General features: G+C 43.2%; 1 protein-coding gene across 1 annotated transcript in view; it reads right to left on the bottom strand.

Moving 5' to 3' along the window:
- CUBN (cubilin) overlaps positions 1 to 25,653 on the bottom strand; it is a 321,603-nt gene that overhangs the window by 120,673 nt on the left and 175,277 nt on the right. The window contains exons 32-41 of the mRNA XM_088478650.1: positions 24,834 to 24,990; positions 24,043 to 24,159; positions 23,575 to 23,688; positions 21,355 to 21,483; positions 20,478 to 20,610; positions 10,992 to 11,197; positions 8,537 to 8,718; positions 6,124 to 6,319; positions 3,611 to 3,808; positions 2,479 to 2,625 (exon numbers count right to left, since the gene is read on the bottom strand). Of these exons, the coding sequence (XP_088334776.1) occupies positions 2,479 to 2,625; positions 3,611 to 3,808; positions 6,124 to 6,319; positions 8,537 to 8,718; positions 10,992 to 11,197; positions 20,478 to 20,610; positions 21,355 to 21,483; positions 23,575 to 23,688; positions 24,043 to 24,159; positions 24,834 to 24,990 (1,579 nt within the window). The remainder of the gene's footprint in view (positions 1 to 2,478; positions 2,626 to 3,610; positions 3,809 to 6,123; positions 6,320 to 8,536; positions 8,719 to 10,991; positions 11,198 to 20,477; positions 20,611 to 21,354; positions 21,484 to 23,574; positions 23,689 to 24,042; positions 24,160 to 24,833; positions 24,991 to 25,653) is intronic.

Here is a 25,653-nt window from a genome sequence, read left to right as displayed (position 1 = left end):
CAGGAGGGTAGGCATGTATGCCCCAGCTCTACCCCTGCTGCACAAGATCCATCTGATAGCAAGTGTAATTATGTGTACATGCAACTCTGCATAGTCTGCTGTTCCTTGTACACGCCCTCACTAAACGTACGCCCAACACTCTTTTGCAGTGACGTGCGGTGAGGTAAATAACTGGGGAGGCACTGGCTAGTATCAGAGCTAGATTTTCAGGTAAATATATGAACCCGAGGCTTCATGCGGGCATTATACATTAGGTGCAGCAGTATATAGTGCTGGAAATTTGGTGTGTTTGGATCAGGGATGTACGGAAAAAGTTGACAGGGGAGGCAGTGCCTCACCTGCCATATGCTTTTTACTTCAGAGTTTTGACTATAAAAATTATTAAAATAAAACAAAGAAGATATTTATAATACATTTTTCTTCTAATTTTTATAATAAAAACCTAAGTATGACAGGAAAGGCCCTGCCTCACCTGCCCGCACCTCACTGCTCTATAGGAAGACTAAGTCAGACACATTCAGCTGCAAGTGGAGATGTGACGAGCTGTGCACCACTTGAATTGCCTGTTGGCTCAGGAGCATGTGCATTACTAAAATAACGCTAGATCTGGTCACAAAACAGGCTTGTGTGTAGCTCTGCAATGGTTCCATTGGGAGCAGCCATTTTGTGGGCAGAACCAATCTTCATACACATGCAGCTAGGTGTGGCAAAAGTACCTGGGTCTCCCTTCAGGGCCCAATAGTGGCGATTATGGTGGGGGCAGATGGAGCAAGATCGGGGGTTGGGGAAATGTGATTGCACGGACCACTAGCTTCCTATTGGTCCACTTTGGTACACCCCTCCTGGTCTGCCTGCACAGAACTGGCTTTGATTATTGCTTAAGGAAACTTTTACCAAACTGGGTACCATGTTATCCTGGGTCTGGATCTCTGAATTATCTACCACCATGTAGTTTTTCAAATCTTATTGCTGATTTCATTCTGAGTGCTGGGGGAATACTTTTTGTTGTTTCTTGTATAGACTAACCCCTCCCTTACATGCACCTGAGTGATATTACTGAAGTGATTGAGCAGCTTCCAACTTGTATTTCTGTATTGAGAGGCATAGATGGGACCAGCGTTAGGAGGGCGTGCTGGTTCTTGTAGTGCCATTAGGAGGACTTAGGGGTGACTCCAAGGTAAGCTAGCTCTCAATTCAGGTATATTTGTATGTGCCATTATCATGTGGCCTTATATTGGGCAATTATTACCCAAATTGGATATAGTTATCAGTTTTGGGGATGAGTTTGGGGTGCGGTGCCCCTTGGGGTTGGTGTGGCTGGGCTGCTCTGGTGAGGCACACATTAACACTTTATTTAGCACTTTTACACTTCCCCATATATTTTGTGTATATATATATATTTTTTTTTTCTTAGCTTTTTAATTACACCTTCACTTATTAACACATAGTTTTTCCTTTAATCCTATACTAACACTTTAGTCTCTCACTAGTGTGCTTCGCTGGGGTGGCTGGCTATTGCCGGCTTTTTTGGGGTTCTGCACCCCAGATTCTGACCAAGTGATAGGGACCTCCGGTATCAGAGACGCCGTGACGCGGCCCGGAGGCTTAGCCATATCTTTGCAAATATATGCAACTGAGATCTCTGAATTATCTACCACCATGTAGTTTTTCAAATCTTATTGCTGATTTCATTCTGAGTGCTGGGGGAATACTTTTTGTTGTTTCTTGTATATCCTGGGGTGCCGCAGGGCACTTGCAGGGGTGCCACACATTTGTGGCCCAGGACCCAGGGCCGCAGCTAGGGTAGTGCGGCCGGTGCCATCGCACCACAGGTCAGGGGGCGCTGTTTGGGCCTATCAAATTTCTGTTTATTATCATTCTTGCTTGTAGCTTCCTTTTATTTCATCCCCAGCATCTCCTGGCCTCTCCTATCTCTTCCCTGGCCCTTCCCCACGAAGCCATGGCCCTTTTTTTTAATGTCCATTATGTCCCTTTGAAAAATGAGGGGGGCGCCAATGCTCTTTCTGGCACAGGGCACCAAAAACTCTAGTTACAGCTCTGCCAGGACCAAATCAAAATATTTAAGATCCGTGTGATGGGTAAAAGCAGTGCTGGCGGGTGCCAACCATAAAATATGTGGACAAACAGAATTGCAACCCTGTCCATCACCACACACTGTAACTAAACCTAAGAATGACATATAAGCACAATTTACCTAGGGGCACCATGAAAGAAATGCTGATACTCTAAGGCAACATGATTCAGGAAAGTTTGGGCACCACTGTCTTAGGGTGATCTGCGAGATCACACCTAAATAGGCTGCATGCACAGCATAAGCTTCTGCAAATGTGTAGCCAAAGGGTGAAACACTATTGTTTTCTGCGGCCCTGCATGCAGCCTATGAATTCACTAAGAACTAAGGGGAACTAAGGAACAATCCACTCCATGATCTGAACAATAGAGTGAAACAAACTTTACTTTTATGATAAGATGCATTAAAGCCTCCTCTGGAAACACTTGTATCAGAAGAAAAGGCCAGGAACATGCTATCTCCAGATGATCGGATTGGTCCCGGAGAATCTCTGCCACAGACAACAGCAAGTTCTGGTGCGAGGTCATTGTCTCCTACATAATAATGATAAAAATAATAATAATAATAACAATGCATTAGTGTTAATTCTAGCACCCTGTACCTGTCACAACCCGTGTAATTCATCTTTCCTGCCTGGGGTGTCACTTTCTGCTCTGATGCTTCTAGCACACTCTGGTCTGTATAGCAGCAGTTTGATGCATTAGCTGAGAGTGCTAGAAGCACCAGAGCAGAGAGCGACACCCCAGGCAGGAAAGAGGAACTGCACAGGTAGTAACAGGTGCAGGGTGCTAGACTGAACACTATATCTACTGTAAATCATAGGGATATTACAAGTCACTGAATGTTTTTCTTTAAAAATAATCCTGTAACTTTCCTTTGCTCTATTCCAGTGGTTCTCAAACTTGGTCCTCAGGACCCCACACAGATCACGTTTTGCAGATCACCCAGCAGGTGCACAGGTGTAGTCATTACTCAATGACACATTTTAAAAGATCCATAGGTGGAGCTAATATCTCACTTATGATTCTGTGAGGAGGCTTGGAAAACATGCACTGTTTGGGGTCCTGAGGACAGAGTTTGAGAACCTGTGCTCTATTCTATTCCCAAGCCTGGGAAATTGAAGCATGACAAATGTAATGTTCTACCATTTATATTAAGGTCATTATTGTCAGTGACTTATCTATAATGGGTGCAGGATGCCCCTGGGTCAAGTGGGGACCCACACCATAAACTCAGCACTTAGAACAGATGCCATAGTGTGCCTGCAGATACCTCCCACCCTATTCAATCTGCTGATGGCACCATCTTCTGTATGATATATATTCGTAAAGATGGCGCTGGCGTAGCTGATTATGAAGACTCTGGCCCCGTGCCATCTTCTGCCTGTGCGCCCAATTCTCTTAAAATATACCCGGAAGGTGGCGCCATGAACAGCCCCACAGGCATTAAGATGTCTCTGATTATGTTATTACTCATTGTCTCAATGACTTCATATAATAGAGCTGAATCACTTCATACCGTCTCTGATGACAAGCCTGTCATAATTACATGAGCCGTGGGCCTCTATATCCACATACAAGAGATTTAGCTCCACCGTGGATTCTGGAGACCTGATAACCCAGTTGCACAAAAGGTTTGCAGCGTACAGATTCGGCCATCCAGGAGAGAATAAAAATAAAGGCGTTTCTCCTGTTCTCAGAACTCCTCCACATGCACCTGAAAATGCGTAAGAAAGAATGAATATCACCACTGACGCATTGTTATATATAACAGATAGGTAATGACTGTGACAGATAGGTAATGACTGTGACAGATAGGAAATGACTGTGACAGATAGGTAATGACTGTGACAGATAGGTAATGACTGTGACAGATAGGTAATGACTGTGAATGCCATACATCCATATCAAAGCTTCTGGAGCTGCCCCTTTAAAATCAGTCTGCACCTACGTTTATAGGTTTGTGTGCCCAGCTGTAACGCGCATGGTAGTCAGAGTAAAATTGTTCTCCCAAAACACTGCATTAGCAACTAATTTATGTTTTAAATGCATCTTGAGAAGGAGGGGACAAAAGGACTATCTGCAGATTCCATCATTATAGTCTTCATTTTGCAAAGTTAGGTCACGAACTGGCAGGATGGCTGCAGAGGGGGGAGGGGGGGGGGGGGGCTTTTTGACATGTTCTTAACCACTTTACTGGCTAATACTTTTATTCTAAGAATCACTCAATATTCTTTTTTAGGTTTGAATTAGGTCAAGATGATCTATTTAAACTTATCCAACACAATTTAAGAAAATATATACATAATATACCATTAAAATAGCAATTATTATGCTATACTGTGCATGAACTTGAACTTTAAACACTTTTAAACAATTTAAGCATCCCTATTCAGCAGTCGAAATATTGTTATTTACAAATATTGATATTAATATCATACCTAATGTTATGTGTCCATTCGATTATGGCAATCCCATATCCATCAAGAATATCGATATGGGAATGCCATAATTGCAAGAACACATAAAATTTGTTACAATATTAATATCTATATTTTATAAATAACGATATTCTGATATATTCGACTATGCTATGTTTATATGTTCCCGGTGGCTGCGCCTCTTTGCAGCTGCCCGGTATACACTGGAGGGCCGAGAGCTGCTTTGATCACACTTCCCTGGTGGGTGGGGGGTGCTGTTGGGCTGGCAGATCACTGCAACCTGCAGTGATTGGTACTCACTGGGGTGAAGACATGGGTGCAGAGGGGCCGGGTGGTCCCTCTGAGATTGGCGACTGCTGGAAGATTATATTCCGGCAGCCGACCACTACGTGTTTCAGACTAGTTGCATCATATGGGCCCATGTCAGGGAGAGTTCAGCAAGACGTGGTCTCATCTGATGCGACCATGCCAGGCAAGTGGTTAAATAAACCTGACTGTCAAGTATACTGTTCAGAGAAATCATTTGTGTAGCCTTTAGCCTTTTTTAATTCTAATACATCTTGTCAAGGCTGACCCACTGGCAGCCCACGAGTGGAATGCAGCCCCTTGTAATCCCTAACATTGTCCACAGGCTGCATTCTATTGTAGACAGGGCTGCCAGAAGATTTAACATTCCACGTAGTCGAGGGGGCGTGGCCAAGTGTGTGGGGGTACGGTCACACCATGTTGCAAGTATCAAGGCCCTCTTTACATCCTGCGCTGCCCGTTACAAGATGTCGTGGTGACACCGTATTGGGGGTGTCTCCTCAGTAGCCAGGGCACATTATAACCGCTCGGTTGTAGATTTTTTGATGTCAAGAATTAGAGGGGACTATGGGGGAAAGTATCAAATCTTCTAACACTGGAGAAGTGGAGAAGTGAAGAAATTGCCGATAGCAACCAATCAGATAAAGCTAGCATTTATGAAGTACATTCTATAAAATAATAGTTACAAGTTTATTGGTTGTTATGGACAACGTCTCCTTTTGTCCACTTCCCCACTCATTAGAAGGCTCGATACATCTCCCCCATTATTACTTAATGATATCGCCATTTGTGAGTTCTATCAAGGATAAAAAGCATTGTTCTGATAACATTACCATCTTGCAACTCATTACATCCTAAGTTATTAACATTAATAACCGTGAAACTGTTAACCACGGCATGGGGTAAAGGTAAAATAGATTAATTAACAACTATTAATTAATTGTATGCACCGTAACAGTCTACAACTGTTGATGGGGCAAATAAATACTTGTTCAGTAAAGGAAATTTCTTTACTTTTCTGATTTTCCCTTAAATAAAAACAGAGATGTTCCTAACCGGAGGATTGGGCAGCCCACGGTAGATCTACAACAGCTGCAGGTCCACAGGTTGCCTATCTCTGGCTTCGAGCACTAGGCATGCATTTTAGGATGAATACTCAAGACAAAGACTGATGAGGAGCAGAAAAAAAAACAGTGAGGTACAAAGAGTCCACAAAATCCAAAAGTTACTAATAAAACAAAAGCTGAGGAAAACTATTCATTTCTTACTTGCCGAAGTCTTTTACCTTGAGTTATATTTGGCATTGGTCCTGGCGATATGTCGATTGCCATCCATTCCAGCAGAAAACCCTTTTTGCTGATAGTGCTATCGCTTATAAACTGAATTGTTACAGAACTGCCATAGGAGAAGAGAGAAGGTGGCTGGATGTCGCCACAATATGTGCCAATGATGCGAAAGTGAACGTCTGGTCCATCATATATCTATGAAAAAACAAAGCCAATAATGCAGACAAACACTCGTACAATTAGATTGAACAATGTGCCCATACCCATTATGTTGAGCCAGCATTGCTCAATAGCAAATGCAAATTATGGGCCTGATTCTGATTGGACGTATACGCTGATACGAGCGCATCTGTTGGTTCAGCATTACGCCCATTCACGAAAGAATGAAAATCGGTGACTCCGCATGTGTGGCATCAGACTTGATGCCAGTCCAGATACTAATGATGATGGTTGGCTGGAGAAACACTTGGGTAGCTGGAGACAGAAGAGGACTGGCTGGAGAGACACGGAAGGGCTGGAGACAGAATGTGACTGGCAGGAGAGACTTTTGTGGGTCTGTAGAGACAGAAGAGGGCCGGCTGGAGCTGAAGACACAGTGGGAGGCTGGAGCTGCAGAAATACAGGGGAATGAGGCTGGAGAGACACTGGGAGGCACAGGGAAATCAGACTGGAGAGACACAAGGGGAGGCTGAAAAGAACTGAGGGGATGTGGCTGGAGACTATCCACAACTGGTAGCATTACTTGCACATTATTTCCTCCTCCGCCCTTTTAGCTGTGTTACTGTGCATGCAGCCAGGGACGGGGGGGAGCCCTCCGTCATTTTCGCCTCTGAGCGACAGGTATGAACTTACTCCCCTGGTGGGCTGGATAGGCTTCCGCTTTCAGTTGCACAGATTTTCTGCACACTTTGCTGGATTCTCGCATTACCATGTGACAGTAGAGCAGTGGCCATACGGAAAAGCAATTGCACCATGCGTCCAACTCAGAATCAGGCCCTATATGCACAGTGTACAATTACTTCTTATAGCCGCTCTTGCAGTGACTGATGCTTTAACCGGATGGTTTCATCCAAACATGAAGAAAAAAAGGGGTCTATTTTTTTAAACCCTAACTACTACAAAACATCAGTTTTCACCTGAAAAAGGGTAATGCTGCCCATCCACTACTAGATGCGGGGACGACGGCACGATTACGACATCATAATCGTGCCGTCGTCCCCCTTGGGGTGAAGTGCATACACTGAACGTTGAGACGTTCAGTGTATGCAGATCAATCATTCCCGAACATGGCAACGTCATGTTCGGGCGATGATAGATGTTAAAAACGACCAGCGGGCACGGGCATCACTGGTCGTTTTTAACATTTTACTGCCCGATTTGCGGGCGATTACCAAGCGATTGAGCGATAACAACGGTCGTTATCGCTCAATCGCTAGGCTTAATCGCCTAGTGGATGGGCAGCATATTTTTTGGATCAGGGCTATTTATTAAACCCCTAAAGTCAGATAAATGCTGATTTCTCTGAGATTTACATACAGTAGTTAACGTATGCTTGCCTCTGTTAGGAAGCCAAGCAAGCATTGCTAAATATCGCTGATAAATAATTAATTTTTCATTGTTTAGCTGCGATTTATCAGGGAAAAAGCTTGATAAATAATGAATAGGCCACAATGTATTGTAAAATTAGAGAGTGATATTTGCAGTCTATTTTATTAGAAATTGAAATGTTATTTTATTTACTATTTGCTCCACTATATGATGAGGAATTGTTTTTTCAGACACATTTTCCGCCTGCACTTTGTGCAGCAAAACACGTCCAACTTTACACGTCCCAATTTTACCAGCATAGCGCCAATCTGTGGTGCGCGAAAAGAGTTTTGATCCAAAGTGGTTGGGTCTGGGCACATCGGTGTGGGGACTGATTTGTGTATATTTTGGAAACTATACTCTACTAAAGCTATAAAATTGTGTAAGTCCTAATTTGCAATACACCACAACAATCAATCATATGCTTGCTTTCATTGTCTCACTTACACTAGACGCATGAAACCAAACTACTGATTGGTTGCTGTTAGTTGTTAATAAATGATCCAGGAACAGGGGCACAGAGACGGGTTGAGAGTACTCTTGGCCTGTCAAAGGGCCGTAGTCAAACCTTCAATATGTTGCCGCCACACTCCCTTCAGCGATGTGCTACCACAAGCATCTATGTGCTGTGGCCATGCCCTCACATGCCATGGGCCCAAAAACTCTTGGCAGCCCTGCCCAGATGAAATGTCTGTTTACAACAGATTATTTTCAATAATATTATTTTTTTTTAAAGTAATTAAGAGGGTTATAAAGTAAATGTTAACAGAGTCATACTGTAAATGTTATTAAATAAATAACTATAGTCTGATATGAAGTACATACTTGTAATTTGTCAGAACTGCAAACTGTGTAGCCTTCGATGTCCATCTCCAAAATTCTAATCTCAATGATACGACCTGACTCCACATTAATTTTCCAAACGTACTTAGACCGGTGTGGATATTGCCTGGGCCATAAGGGAGAAGCAATTTGCCCATAGGTTCCTTCTATATTGTTTCCAAACACTATTGGGAAGAAATCACAAATGTCATGGAAGCAATTTGCACCTATTTCAAAGTGAAAAGGCGATTACCATAAATTCAGATACTAAGCGGTAAATTTCCGAAGATCCTTGTTTGCCCAAGATTACTATTATGGAAGTATTTTACCATTTTTACAAACACGGAAATTTTCAGAATTGAACATGGCCGAATCAACAATTAAATGCACCCGTAAATACAGATATATCCACACACAACTAGCCTCCTTGCACGTTAAACAGCCCTTCTAATCGCACCATACTGTGGCGTGACTCACTAGCACAGAGCGTCTTTTCGTGCAACTTTTTTTTTAAATCACTTTTATTAAAGCATCACACCAATTCACAAACATCAAACACACGTGTCAAATCTACAGTATACAAACAAGAAAACACTTCTAGATTTATAATCGTATCATGCGACTTTTTACCTTCAAATGCGTCTTATTCGCACAGTGGTGCACTGTAACGTAGCATTTCGCATGCAGGTATAACCGCAGTCGCACACAGAACATAGGCATGCCGCATATCATTTTGATCAGCAGAAGCTGCTTGTACGTCCTATTCACACAGCTGTGCAGATAAGACACATTTGAAGGTAAAAGGTCGTACGTAAAGACATTCAGCGCTACCGAGTCACACGGCACTCACGCATTATGTGTAGTGCGACTTGTTTCGCACGGAGGATAGATGTATGTGGACACATCGGTAGAAACAGAAATCAATACACCATCGTCTGAACACGGCAGTACTTTCCATAGACCGGAATACAACACAGGAATTTACCAACAATCGTCATTACAATCATGGGCGTACTCTAAGCAAACTCGGTTAAAAAATAGACGTTTCAAATAGACCCCCTCCTGAGCAGCGTGTTTTGCAGAAACATACACAGTCAGTTTGATCCGTGTATCTTTCTGCCTGTAAATAATAAAAGAAAGGGTTATTTAAAAAAAATGTAAATGGGATTTTCCCCCCCAAAGTATAATCAGCCCCGAGCTCCTGAGCCATTTCTGACTCTAAAAATACGAACCGGCACTGGGCTCTGTAAGCCAGTCCCGGTTTTAAAAATACAGGATAAAAAGCACGTGAGGACCCCCGTATTTTTAAAACCAGCACCGGACTCAAACTAGCCATGGTGTAATGCCACAGCCAGAGGACCCATTCCCCATGTCACCCCGGCCAAAGCATTAACACGCCAAGCTAGTCAGACCAGGCCGGCGATCCCAGGGGAGTTGGGGACTCACCCCCAATAAAGGGGATCCCCTCCCCTGAGCACCCCATGCCTGGGCTGAAGCCTGGGGCTCTTCCCTGAACCCCTGGCCGGTGGGTGCAGGGGTAATAGTCTGAATAATATATGGCTACTATTGTTTTTTACAGTGGGACTACAGGTGCCAGCATGCCTGCAGTTTGGCAGTTGTAGAACTACAAGTGCCAGCAGGCGTCCGGCACCCGTATCCTCACTGAAAAAAAACAAACCACAGTACACACCGTAGAAAGTATAATTTTATTACACACTAAACACACTCACACATTCTTACCTTCTCTCTGGTGATCAGTCCCCTTGTCCATGTTAATCCCTAAAAAAAAATTTGAATACTCACCTATCTCCTGGCACAGGTCGGTCCTCTTCCCCAGTAGAGTCCCGGCCATTCCAAAATAACATACCACCTTATCCCGTACCATGGACATTGAATAGATGTATATGTTTCCACATAGATATCTTCCTTGGTAAATGACGGAGACCGAGTGGTTTCCGTCATTTGACAGGCCACCAGCCAATCAGAGGCCGCTCTAGAGTAAGCGGCCACTGATTGGCTGTAAGCCGCATGGCTGTCAATCAACAGCAATGCAGGTCACAGCCAATCAGTGGCTGCTTACTCTAGAATGGCCTCTGATTGGCTGGTAGCCCGGCAAATGACATAACCCATGAGGGCTCCATCATTTACACTATTACTCTTGCACCCACTGGCCAGGGAAGAGCCCCAGGCTTCATCCCAGGTCTGGGGTGCTCAAGGGAGGGGGGACCGCTTTACGCCGGTAAGGTCTGAGCACCAGTAGTGTGACACTAACAATATAATAGTAAGGGCATGTTCTAATTTTGATTAACAAGAAGATTTGTACAATAATGCATGATTGAAAGCATACTGTCTACCCTACTGCTCTATTCCTCTGTTCCACCCCTCAGTCTACTTAGAATTAAATGCTAAACATAAGTCATGTAATCAAACAATATGCAACACAACCTTAAATACTTACAATGAGAGAAGGTGGCTCTAAATCCAGAGCCACTGAAAGAGCCATCGGACACAAACTTAATCCAAAGAATATGACCAATAATGGAAGAAACGTTACTTGGCAATGTATTTCCACAGAAGCGCCCCAGAAACATGCCTGTTTCATTTGCTTCCCTGATTTCCAAGTAATCTCTTGAACAGTTTTCACTCATTTGTAGAGAGAATGATCTGTAGGTGTAAAAACAAAAAAAGTTTGCTAAAGTGTTACAGCCATTGTGTGCGCTAAACCAAAAATACAGACACTCAATTTAATAATGGACGCAGACTAAAATCAGTATGAACTAGCATGAGAATGAGAGTATCTAGAAACCTAGCTCCACCATGTGACTGAGGCTTACCTTACAGGGACTACATCCCCAACTGATACATCTGTCTCAATATACAAAGTTCAAACAATAAAAGTCTTAAGTGGTGCATTGATATTATGGAAATGTTGAGGGGCCTATACATTAACAATCAATCTAGCCAATTAAGCATTTTTGTTAAAAATAGTTTTAAAAAATCATCAATGTATGGGGATCACCCATCATCGAATACGACCAAAAAAATAACAGAATCTGCGATTTAGGATTTAAAACATGTTAAGGTGCCCACACACTTAGCGATATTTTACACGATTTGGCCGATTTCGATGAATCGTGATGACAAATCATGTAAAATATGGCCAAATCGTGAGTGCCGTGCTGTAGGGCAGATTTGGCAATCTGGGACACAATGCACTGGATGCACGATAGATCTTAAGTCAGATTTGACATTTTTTACCTCAAATCATGACCACGACTGCCGGGGAGCTGCCTGGGGACAGTTCAGGGGAAATCCTAAACGATGTCGGATCGTGAGCACATCGCTATGTGTGTGGGCACCTTTAGATTTTGCAGATGATCTGAGAATCGAAGATTGTGGAATCGGATTGGGGGATTGGGTTTTGATGCATGGGCTGCTTTAGATGTCGAGCAGTTTTGCTGGGCCTACTCAATATGCTACTATTGTGTAATGAGGCTTCTAGCTATATTGTACCTCTGTACAGGTAATACACAGTAATATGGCCTCCTAAACAGGTCATAAAGACTCTAATAAGGGAAACAATTATTCTTTCTGTCTGCTGAGCCCAGGGCACAGGCAGGGCTGGCAACAGAAATCTTGGGGCCCGGTACACTGATATCCATGGGCCCACTCCCCTCCCAATGCCCCTTCCTCCAAATACACATGCTGGATCCACATACACAAGCACAATTATTACAGATAGAGAAATGTGCGCACGCAACAGACACATATGTATTTAGACATGGGTTAAAGTGGGCCGGATCGGGGCGGAACTGCGTTCCGTCACTTCTATCTGGAGACGGAACCAGTTCCGCCTCTTCCGACCCACCTTAGCCCGGCGCTGCAGGGAGGCTCCATTTGCCGGGCGCCAGCTGAGAGTTTGTTACCAGCACGCGCCCGGCTCCCTCCCTACAGCGCCATCCGGAGGCTGGTGCTCACACTTGAGCTCCGGCTTCCGGCTCCCGCAGTGCACTTACTTGGGGGGCACTACTACTGGGGGCATTACTATTGGGGGCACTACAACTGGGGGCATTTAGTCAGGGGCTTTACTATTGGGGGCACTACTACTGGGGGCATTACTACAGGGGGTATTACTATTGGCACTACTACAGGGTGCATTACAACTGAGGGCATTAATTCTACAGGGGGCATTACTACAGGGTGCACCACTACTGGGGGCACTGAATAAGGGGCACCACTACTGGGACAACTGAATAATGGACACTACCACTTTGGGCACTGCATAAGGGGCACTACCACTACTGGGGGCACTGCATAAGGGGCATTACCACTGTGGGCACTACCGCTACTGGAGGTACTGCATAAGGGGCACCACTACTGGGGTCACTGCATAAGGGGCACTATCACTACTGTGGGCACTGCATAAGGGGCAGTAACACTACTGGGCGCTCTGCATAAGGGGCATTACCACTACTGGGCACTGCATAAGGGGCACCACTACTGGGGGGCATTGCATAAGGGGCAACTCTACTGGGGTCACTGAATAAGGGGCACTACCACTACTGTGGGCACTGAATAAGGGGAACTACCACTACTGTGGGCACTGCATAAGGAGCACTGCTACAATGGGCATTGCATAAGGGGAACTACTGCTGTGGGCATTATGTGTAAGCGGCACCACTGCTGTGGGCATTGTATAAGGGGCACAGCTACTGTGGGCATTATGTGTATTAGGGTCACTACTACTGTGGGCATTGTGTATAAGGGGCACAAATGTAGGCACTGTGTAAAAGGGGCACTGCTGTGTGCCATACATGAATAAGGGACACCACTATGTGGTGTAATGTGAATCAGGGGTGAATCAAGACTGTGCTACTGTGTGGCATAATTTGAATTGGGAATACTATTGTGTGACCATGCACCTTTTTAAGACCACAACCCTTTTTTGTTGCATGCTGTCCCTTTTCTTAAAAACCGCAGAGGATGTGGGGGTGGGGGGCTGAGTTCTACCACTTCTCTAGGACCACTTTACGCACTGTATGTGATGTGCAAACGTTTTAGGCAGGTGTGGAAAAAATGCTGCAAAGTAAGAATGCTTTAAAAAATTTAAGTGTTAATAGTTTTTATCAATTAACAAAATGCAAAGTCAATAAAGAAGATAAATCTAAATCAAATCAATATTTGGTGTGACCACCCTTTGCCTTCAAAACAGCCTTCAATTCTGCTAGGTACAATTGCACAGGTTTTTGAAGGAACTCGGCAGGGAGTTTGTTCCAAACATCTTGGAGAACTAAGCACAGATCTTCTGTGGATGTAGGCTTGCTCAGATCCTTCTGTCTCTTCATGTAATCCCAGACAGATGCAATGATGTTGAGATCAGGGCTCTGTGGGGGCCATATCATCACTTCCAGGACTCAATGTGTCCTCTTTATGCTAAAGATGTTTCTTAATGACATTGGCTGTATGTTTGGGGTCGTTGTCCTGCTGCAGAATAATTTTGGAGCCAATCAGACGCCTCCCTGATGGTACTGCATGATGGATAAGTATAAGTATAAATAATCTAGACCTCTCTGACAATTCATCTGTACAATCTATAATAAAAATGTATGATGTTGAATAAAAGAATCAAAGTAAGTTAAAAAAAAACAACTTTTATCCATTAAAATATCGTGGTCCCTACATTGAGAGCTTCTACAGCACTACTATGGAAGACTTTAGAAAATTAAGCCAAAAAACAGATGATGGTTCCCTTAAAGACAATTTGACAAAAAATATGAAAGATCCGCTCTTAAAAAAATGATCAAGGATAAGGATCTGATTACCAAACAGGCGAATTAGGGAGGATGTATAGTTATACACCAGTGACTACCTCGAGGAGGCCCACAGACAACTCCATAACGATAGATTCTATTCTAGATTGACTGGAGATCCCATCAGCCACTTTAGATCTGAATTGGAACAACTATGGGAAGCCACTAGGTTGGACAGTGCAATATCCAGGGAGACTTATGATTTTCTTTTTACACAGCACCCTATAACACATGTATTATCATTTACCCAAAATCCACAAAACACTCACTAAGCCACTAGGGCGTCCGATTATTTCAGGTATAGGGTCACTCACTAGTAATTTATCTTAATTTGTTGATTAACATTTACAGGGTTATGTGGTGTTATTTATTAGAGATACAACACATTTTTTTATGCAATCTGTAATCTGGAAAGATTCCTATCAATTTCTTACTTGTGATGTTGAATCTCTATACACTCTATGAACAAGGGATCCTTGCAGTGAACCACTATCTCAGTAGTGAGCTTTCAGTTGAAGGGATGTCATGTAACTTTATTTTGAATAGTATTATATTTATTTTGAAGTACTATTATTTTCTTTTGATTCTCAATTTTTTTCTCCAGACAGAATACTGCCATGGGAACCAGGTTCACCCCGAGTTATACCAACCTCTACATGGGCAGGTTTGAGGACCGCTATGTGTGGGGGAGGGAGTTCGGGGTGCACTTGGTCCTCAATGGCAGATATATTGATGATTTGGGGCTTTTGGGATGGGGACACACAATCCATTTCATCATTTGTTGATCACCTTAATCACAATTTTTTTGGGGTTAAGATTCACAAGCACTAATAGTCCACATTGCATCAATTTCCTGGATGTCGCGCTGACTATCCACAATGGTGAGATCCAAACAGCCATCTATACCAAGCAGGTGGACTGTGGCAATTATTTAAACTATACAAACAGTTATTACAGGCCGTTGAGGGATAATATCCCGAAAGGCCAGTTCCTCCATGTTAGGAGAAACTGTTCTACAATAGAAGCTTTTCAAACACAAGCATTAGAGTTATATAAAGCATTTTTACTTCAAGGTTATCCTCGTTCTTTATTAGACAGAACTCTTGAGACAATGAAAGAACAAGATAGGCCACCTTTGCTTAAAGTGATAACTAGAGACTTCCATCACACAGGACACGACCAATATCATTTATTACTCAATATAACTCTTCAGCATATGCTATTAAGAAAATAATTTCTAGAAATTCCACACGCTTGAAAACTGATAAGATATTAAATACAACAATAGATACTTTAGACAGAGTAGTTTTTTTTTTTTCAGAAAAGCTCCTAGTATTGATATGAAATTCAGTTTAAATTGTTTATATGTGGCTGACAACCTGTCGTTAAAAAAATCGGTCCCTTGATATTACAACTCTGTAATTATCAGTCAAATTGATTCATAATTCTATGCAAATTGTAGCCAATGAGGACCGTTTTATGTGCACATATATCAGATACTCAGTCTGAGTCTTTACATGCCTCTGATGAAATGGCACTTCTGATTGGCTGAGAAACGTGTCAGGTGATCTTTGTGCCAGTAAGTGCTGTTGGAGCTGTAGGACGCGAGACACTGGGAGCCGCTGTACAGTGTGGAACGCATCCTGAGACCATTCATGTGTGGGGTTGCTTCTCAGCCAAGGGTTTGGGCTCACTCCCAATTTTGCCTAAGAACACAGGCATGAATAAAGAATGGTACCAAAACATCCTCCAAGAGCAACTTCTCCCAACCATCCAAGAACAGTTTGGTTACAAACAATGCCTTTTCCAGCATGATGGAGCACCTTGCCATAAGGCAAAAGTGATAACTGAGTGGCTCGGGGAACAAAACATCGACATTTTGGGTCCATAGCCAGGACACTCCAGACCTTAATCCCATTGAGAACTTGTGGTCAATTCTCAAGAGGCGGCTGGACAAGCAAAAACCCACAAATTCTGACAAACTCCAAGCATTGATTAGGCAAGAATGGGCGCCCATCAGTCAGTATGTGGCCCAGAATTTGATTTACAGCATGCAACGCCGAATTGCAGGGGTCTTGAAAAAGAAAGGTCAACACTGCAAATATTGACTCTTTGCATAAACTTAATGTAATTGTCAATAAAAGCCTTTGACACTCATGAAATGCTGTATAAAAACACTAAAGCAGCAAACTTTGAGAAAACCAATACTTGTGTCATTCTCAAAACTTTTGGCCATGGCTGTATGCTCGTCCTTACCAGCTGGACATCGAGCCGCTATAATTAACGAACAGGACCAGACCTGCCCTGCTGACCTGCCTTGCTGACCTGGGACGCCGGTTACAGCCAACAACAAGGTTATATCAGGTCTTCATTGGGGATGCCGACTAGCACAAGGATATACAAGCTTTATTGGGGTGAGATTTGACTGCACCTATGGTGTATTGGACGCTACTTTACACAATATTAGAGCATCATCATAAGTTTTGCACTTACAGTGCTGTCCCCCAAGTTTGAAATCCCCAATATAGGGAATAATAACTTTGTCCTGCTTCCTACAACTAACAATTGAATTGCAGCTGGATACTAAACTATTTATGCTTTTATGCTTGTTACAAAAAAACAGAACTGCTATACACGGCTGTCTTTTTATCTACTGCATGGCTTTACCCTGGACACAATATATGATCCTACAGTGCTAACAATTTGTGCAATCTCTATTGCTGGTATCTTTATGGGCAGTGTTATACTGCTAATTCTGTGTGCACACAGTTTTTTCAAGTTTAAATTGATTTTTTCACTTTCTGTTGTTTATATGAAAATATTTTATATGTTTTTGGTCGTCATTAAACTAAACTACTTAATTGTACATTGCTCCAGCGCTAACTATATTTGTGGCTTAATGATGGATAAGGAGCCCCCACCATGCTTCACTGTTGCCTGCAGACACTCATTATTAAGACCTATCCTCATTGAGGACCCGATTCAGACCCGGTCGCAAGCGGGTCGATGGTGGCCCAGAGCGCATGCACATGACGGAGCCGGCTCCTGAGTCTGTACATGAAGAGACAGAAGGATTTGAGCAAGCCTACATCCACAGAAGATCTGTGGTTAGTTCTCCAAGATGTTTGGAACAAGCTCCCTACAGACAGGGCCGCCAAGAGCCAAGGCGGGGCCCCGGAAATAGGGGGCGTGGTCTAATCTAGGGAGGCGTGGCCACGCCCCCTTGCCAAAAAAAAAAAGAAATAAAAAAGATTTGCAGCGCCGCTTCGCGCCGGGGAGGGGGGCGCTCTGAGCCCCCTCAGCCCGGCGCAAAGCCAGGGGGGGCGTGATAAGTGTGATCGCTCCCCCGCACAGGCATAGGAGACTGCTGTGGCTGCTGCTCAGCAGCCACAAGCAGTCTCCAACTGCAGCTCAACACACGCTGTGAGGGAGGGGAGGGCGGCGTCGGCCCCGGCCCCCCGCCGGGCCCCTCAGGAAGCCCGGGCCCGGGTAATCTGTATACACTCCCCCCCCCCTCTCAGCGCCCCTGCCTACAGAGTTCCTTCAAAACTGTGTGCAAGTGTACCTAGAACAATTGATGCTGTTTTGAAGGCAAAGGGTGGTCACATCAAATATTGATTTGATTTAGATTTCTTTTCTGTTCATTCACTTTGCATTTTGTTAACGGATTAAAAATAAACCATTAACACTTCTGGTTTTGAAGGCATTCTTACTTTGCAGCATTTTTTCCACACCTGCCTAAAACTTTTGCACAGTACTGTATGTGTGTATATATATATGTATATGTAAAGTGTTAAAAAATTACAATAACATAATTAATTACTTACCTTCATGCTGAGGCTGTGTGAATGGACAGTCATGATGCTTGGCTCTCCCCCTCTTTTCAGCTGGACCACTAAGAGGAGGACTTGGGGGTGCCGTGAAAGGGGGAGTTCCACGAGGGGTGGTATCAGACTGTCAGATGTACTAACTATTAAGGGCCCTGTATCTGCCCGGTGTTTGACTTTGGGTGGGAAAGGGTGTCAGTGGGCGGGGCTTCGGCTGGACGGATGCGTTTACAAGGAAAAAAGATTCCTGTCAGCAGCACAGCAGCTTAATAGGTGCTGCGGCCCCGTTTTTTCTGTCCCTGATCCTGGGGGCCCCACTGACCATCGGGGCATGGTACATGCGTCCTCTTTGTCCCCCCTCTCACCAGGCCTGGGCACAGGGCGATTGAATGCTACTGTTTTAATGTCACTCACTAAGTCGTCTTACTTTACTGTTTACTTTATCCCCTTGTATGATTATTTATGTACTTTTTAGATGGAATTGGTTGTGTTTTCATTGTAATTGTTTCCCTATATGGTGCTATGGATGCTTGGTGGTACCATATAAATGAATGATAATAATGTATAGTGCTGGGTTGTAAAGGTCAGATAAGAGATGAGGGGTTAAATGTAATAGGGTCTGAGTTTTGTAAATAAGCGAGTATAGAGCTCGGAAAAGGCCAGTGATGGTTGTGCTTTTAGGGGGGAACCCCGTGTTTTGTTTAATTGTTATTTTTTTTACATTTTAGCATTTTTTTTTTAAACACAGAAGCCTTCACGGAGCTCACTGATCTGTGAAGGCTTCTGAGTAACTCGAACCTTGTAATGAAAGCCACATTACAAGGTCCAAGTTTTCATACGAAAAAATTCACATGGACCCCCACAATGTAATAGCCTCGATCTCACAAGTTCACAGGCAATTACATTTACTGAGTTGCGGGACAAACTCAGGCCCTGATTCAGAGCCAGACGCTCTGACAGAGCGCTCTCTCTGAATCAGGGCCGTCCCTGCTCCTTTTTGGAGCGGCCTCCTGGCCGCTCGCATAGCTGTGGGTGACCACCCACAGCTATAGCGAGCGGCCAAAATGATGGTCGCGATGGTCAAGACCATCGCGACCATCGGGCTTGCGACGAGACCCTGTGGTAGGGTCTCGCTGCCGCAAGCCCAGGAGTGCTTTTGGCTCTATCAGAGCCAAAATCACTCCCACTGACATCACTAGTGATGTCAGTGGGGCCGGACCCAGACAGCAGGCATTCCAATGGGAACGCCTCCGTCTGGGCAGCCACGCCCCCGGCACACCCACCAAAGGGGGCGTGCTGTCGATCACCATCAACAGCACGCCCCCTTTGGTGCGAGACCCTTAACGACTGCTTGGCCGTCGTTATTCGGGTCTCGCGTATGTGCACGACGGATGCACCATCGACCCACTTGCGAACGCTCAGCGCTCGCGAGCGGGTCTGAATCAGGCCCTCAGACCTTTAAATGTGCGAGAAGGGACGATTTTGTCCCGCAGGAAAAACTTTGCCCAATTACATTTATCCCGAGGTGTTGTTCCCTGGCAACTTTTAGACATCTATATGATCTGAGAACCATGTTGTGTCCTGAGGTAGAACCATAATTCTTGCACATGATGAAGACTCATTGTTAATCAGCCACTGACCCCCTTTTGTGTTCTAATAACAGGCTGCGGAAACATACTCAGACTACTGTTTATGTGGATACTCTCTATTGGGGAAATTTGGGGGGGACCATCAACATTAAACTCAAGAACCCCCATCCAAATATTAACAGTTACTATCATGCCAATTCTACTTCCAGTCTAAACCTTATAAACTGTGCAGACTTCTGGAACTGATCTAACACAAGCTGCAGGAAGGTTGATGTTCTGTGTCAGCGCAATCCTATTTCATGCTCTAGAAAACCAAGTTGTTCCTCCAGTTGGAAGAACTTATTTGCATATAGTTCATAAAAGCTCAAACTTGGAAGTCTCCCTAACTCCTCTCATTGTTTAGTGATTGCTTTCACAAACCATTAATCGTTATTATTAGAAGCTATCGGGAAATCACAGCAAATGTGGTAAAAAAACTGAATTAAAGGCTGTACTGGGTGTGTTACTACACTGCATGTATGTTAATGTCACAGACCCCTTTTTTTAGACGTATTTAAGAAAAGTTAAAGCTAACAAAGTGTCACTTTAGCACAGTTGTTATCTCTCTAGGCTATGTTTTACATTGCAACATTTGTTAAACAGTCTTCCTGCCAGACACAGCACTTCCTTCCTGTAAGGCCATTAAGATGAGAACAATATGCAGAAAGATGGGGATTACATGAAAGACAGCATGAGCCGGTTGCCAGGAGAACTCAGAATGTTCCAAACACACTCCGTATTTGCTGGATAATTTTCCGGATAGCTGGGGCTGTTGAATGCACCGTTTTCCATGTGTAAAACGCCTCCACATGCTGAAAAAGGAACAATGGTGTCAAAATGCAAAGTCAGAATATAATGTTCTGCAGAATGCAATGAGATTCCAACAAGCGTCATGGCACTGATTTACTACCAAGGTGCAAAAATGCCAATGTGCAATCCCCAATCAGGATTTTTACTGTCATTTGTACAACACCAATCAAAGTTTTCAGCACATGATTACTAAGGTTTCCAGCACATTAGCACCTTGTTAGTTAATTATCCTTTATATCCATGCTATAGTGACTAAATAAAATACTAAATATTATGTACCTATCACCCTCATAAAGAGGTTTGTGTTATGTACAGTATGTGTCCATGTTGTTTTCCTGATTGTTGAAGCATAGGTGGAGAGAATACATTGTTGCTCCTCTGTCTGCAGGTTGGAGTCACAAATCAGTGATCCAAGAGCTTCCTGTCTTTACATGTACCTCCTACAATAATGTAAATATAATTATACAATCAGTAATACTGATAATTATTTGCATGTGTTCAGTTAGTAGATAGTCAACATCATTCATTTATGGAGTGGTTCCAAATTTGCAAGAATGGACGCTATTGGTCTGACTCTGAGTCACATGCTGTGTTAATGCCGCGCACGCATTATATTTAATTAGCATTTGTGATCATATACAGTTTACAAACATGTTAACGTTGATATGTGCTCGAGTGGACTACTCATGAATCTCCCTATTTAGCACATTTCTTACTGATAAAGTATGCAATATTATCAGGCCCACCTGATGTTGATGCAGAGTAGGTGGCGTGGAACCCTTTGCCACTTGTGTACCCATTAGAGATAAATTTGAGTACAAGAGCATTGCTGAAAGATGTAACAGGATGTGGAATTACATTTCCACAATAACGACCTAAGAAACAGGAATAACAATATTTTCAGCATAGGCACCAAGCTATAACATTATAAGGAACAAGTAAAACATAATGGAAGTAATAAGCACTAGAGAAAGGTGTATGCAGTCAGAATATTGATATATACAGAATATCGATAATCAACATGTTGACAATCACAATGTTGACACTGACACATTAGGATATTGGCCCTCATTCAGAGCCACTCGCTATTTGCGGTCGTTCGTTCTAAAACAAGGGGTGGCTATTCAAATGAACCGTTCGCTGTTTGCGGTCTGTTCACGCCTCTATGTCTGAACGAGCGAACAAAACTTGCGTTAGTTTTTTGGAAAAATACGCCCCCTGGCCGCTCGCATCCTACGTCATGTCCGCTATTTATTAGATTAATCGAGTACATCGACAAGGGTATGAACTGCTCGCTATTCTTGGGGTTGGTGTTTGCTACCACAATTTTGCGAGCAGTTCTGACTATAAAATAACCCAGTGACGTGGTCAATGACGCTGCTGTTTTAAATATGCACACCCATAAAACGCCCGTTTTGACCTATAAGCACGCCTGCGTTCTGATTTCCACTCCCCATTTTCAAGCACCTTCCCCTGTTACCACCCACATACGCCTCTTTCTGTCACTCAAAATAGCAGGCATTCGCTATTTTGCGAGCACATGAATTTCGGCCGCACTGACTGGTTAGCGCATGCGTACGCATGCGCAGTTGGGCTAACATCGCTCGGAACGAATGAGCGGCCGCTTACGAGCGGCTCTGAATCAGGCCCATTGTCAGAATGTCGATAACCAGCATGTCGTTAGCCGATTTTAGGGCTAGGGATAGGGCTAGATTAGGGTTAGGCTGCAATTAGAGTTAGGGTTACATAAAACGTGCACTGGAAATTCCATTCTGGCAATCTTGAGTTCTGAATGTCAACTTAATATACTACACCCGTGGAAGGAAAACATTAGGCTTGGGATCCCTAATCAAAGCAGCTTGCAATCTAAATGGACGCTGAAAGACACACCGCAGCAGAAGCTAGACTAACAGTAGAGATGTGCGGTTTGGTTCTCCAGAAATCCGAATCCACCCAAATTTCGTGAATCCGGACAGATCCGAGTTTAATCTCCTGAGGAGATCCAGATAGACCTGAGTCGCGGCTCTGATCTTCCCACAGTTCGGAATTCGGATTTAAAATAGAAATTTCAGATTTTGTATTGCAAATATTACATAATTTTATCTGTTTTTAAAAACTTTATATCAATTTTTTTTAAAAACCCAGAACTAAAACATGAAGATGAATCCAGATCCAAAACTTAAACCAAACACAGGGGTCAGCACACATCTAACAGAAGTCATTCTGGCTTATAGACATGGGAATCAGGCTTGCTGCTATGTACATAGGGCTTGCTGCCCAGTATTGCTGGCAACATCAGAGTGTGTGGGGTCAACATCTGATTGGGACTTTTTAATTTTAATGCAGAAAACAATTTTTTTTTATTTTGTTTCTTATATACTTTTTTATTTATTCAAGATAAAAGTTTATCCACTCCATATTTGTCCTCTGGCCAATACTTGGCCTTCGGATCTCAAACTGCGCGTTCCCTCCTTTCTGCACCCAACACTACTTTAGTGTACTAAACGGTAACTCTATCCAAAAGGAGACAAGACAGCCGTTATGTTATTGGGATTCTGGCATGGCAGAAACTTTAAAAGGAGTAAACTCACAATAAGCCGCATTCTAAGAAGGAAGAGTCTCTCTTTTAAAACTTCCCCCTCCTTATTTTTGGAGAATGGTATCACATACATAAATGTTTCATGTAAAAGCTCACAAAGATGAAGCTGGGACTTTTCCCTGCTTTTACTGGAAGACACTTTACAGCTTGCCGCACAATTGCCAAAATCTCAGCACTGTTCGCAACTCGCAGGCTACTACATTTGGCCGAAATTCTCATTTATTAGCTGTTTACGTAACCTAATTATTCACTTATAATAACCGTTGGCCTCACAGCTCCCCAGTTACATAAATATAAACTACAGTAAATATCTATGTCGATAACCTTTTCAAATTTTTCACACATTGTAGAACAACAGTTTCAGTACCTTTTAAAGGAGATTCATAATTATTCCCATCTAAAATTTCTACAAAATCTTCAGAACAATTGTGATTTCTGTCTTCAGTTTCAAAATCCGTAAAAGAAATGGTGACGTGGTTAACTGTTGAGAGAAATAAGACTAATTACACAGCTGAAATAGGGATATTTACAAGGACTGGGAATTTACGCGTTTCATTCTTCAGTGAAGGTGGTGAGAATTCCAAAGACCTTCCCCCTCCATAACTAGGTGCAATGGCACCTTCCCTCTAATATAATGTATTTATAGTTGTACATATAAACTTTGGAATTGTACTGTACCAGACATCATCTTAGAAACTTTTATTCAAAGCCCCTCCCAAACTGCAAAATATAAAACAAATAAAGAACAAAAAACCCAAGCAAAATAAATAATGTTACAAGTACTGTATGTAAGACCAGTGACACATGCCAGCACGTAGACTAATGAGTCACTTACAAGGTTCCTGGGTTTGAATAATCCATGTACAGTTCTGATTGTGTGGGTACTTGGATGGATATAATGGAGAGGAAATGACTCCACCAATCGACGCAGTCGTAATAGTGCTACCACACGCTATCAAAGAAAGAAGAGCAAATAAAACAAGGTCAGACCATCAGCAGTATTCTTACCTTTTATAGCATAAAGCATCAGTCTAAACTTTGAAACTATTTTAATACATCTTATTTATCCTGTGCCGTAATAGAAGACTTAAAAGAGATTTGCACTCACTATTTATTGCATATACTCCCCAATTTATAAGGACATGAGTGGCAAACACTGATACACCTTGTGCTTCTAACTTACAAGTGAATTAAAAAACATAATAAAAAAAATAATAATATTAATAATAATCATTTTAATAAAAACTGTAAATAAGTTTCAAGTGAAATATCCGAAGATAACCCATTGGCAAAAGTTTGCTAAATTGGGGAGTTGAGTATTATCTCTGCAATAACAATTACCTGTACAATGCAGTAAGATTGTTTCAACAAGGTGATAAGCAGACCCTCCATAAACAAAATGAAGTCATGAATTGCATAACATAAATAAGTGCAATGTTAGAGTGCTGAGATGTAAGAAGTTGGCCAGGAACTTTACAACTTTTTCCTATTGTTGTGATACAATGACAAATGATAATACAGTATAATTCAATATGAAGTAAAGGGCATCTCTGGTTATTTCGTCAGGTTCATAATTACTAGTCAGTGGCTATTAGAGAGTTAGCAGGAAAGGAGGGAGAATCTTGCCTTCACTAAAGCGGGCGCTGAAGCCTTTATGCTGTGTACTGTGATCAGACCGCAGGCGGACAAACATGGTGTTCTGAGTAGATGTAATTGCACTGGGAAGTCGGTTTCCGCAGAGAGTTGCAACAAGCTCGGCATCGCTGGTTTCACCGTCATAAACCTACCAGGCAAAATGGCAGAAAGAATGAACAGCAAGGCATACCCAAAAAGTCAATGATCCAAAAATGGGTACATCAATTCACAGTAGACAATTGGCTACATGGCTAACTACTTCTGGTGTAGTTACTGACGTAAATGGATGTAACAGAAAAGACATGGTGGTAAATTTACTAACCCACAGTTTGTCAAAGCCACCAATGATAGGTCGTTTTGACCAATGGATATAAAGGGGATGTAGTTATTAGACCGGCGGTCAAAATACCGATGCCTATCTTAATCCCGACACTGGAATGCAGAAAGATGCCGTCCCGAACAAAGCAAGTCCGGGTCATTTTAGCAGTTAGCTGGGAAGGGGGGGGGGGAGAGGGTTAGATCTAGGCACCCCCGGTGGACTTAGGGCTAGGCACCCCCCTGGGAGGATTAGGGTTAGGATGTGGAGAGGGGGGGTTAGGGTTAGGCACCATTGGGGGGAGGTTAGGGTTAGGCATCCCCCGGGAGGGTTAGGTTTACGGTGCGGGAAGGGGGGGTTAGGTTTAGGCACTCCCAGGGGGACTTAGGGCTAGGCACCCCCCTGGGAGGATTAGGGTTAGGATGTGGAGAGGGGGGGGTTAGGGTTAGGCACCCCCCTGGGAGGATTAGGGTTAGGATGTGGAGAGGGGGAGGT

Source organism: Taudactylus pleione, unplaced genomic scaffold (assembly GCF_031769625.1).
Source record: "Taudactylus pleione unplaced genomic scaffold, aTauple2 ptg000216l, whole genome shotgun sequence".
Classification (NCBI taxonomy): Eukaryota; Metazoa; Chordata; class Amphibia; order Anura; family Myobatrachidae; genus Taudactylus; species Taudactylus pleione.
The sequence above is the reverse complement of the archived record's forward strand: the minus strand, read 5'-3'. Positions and strand labels throughout refer to the sequence as shown.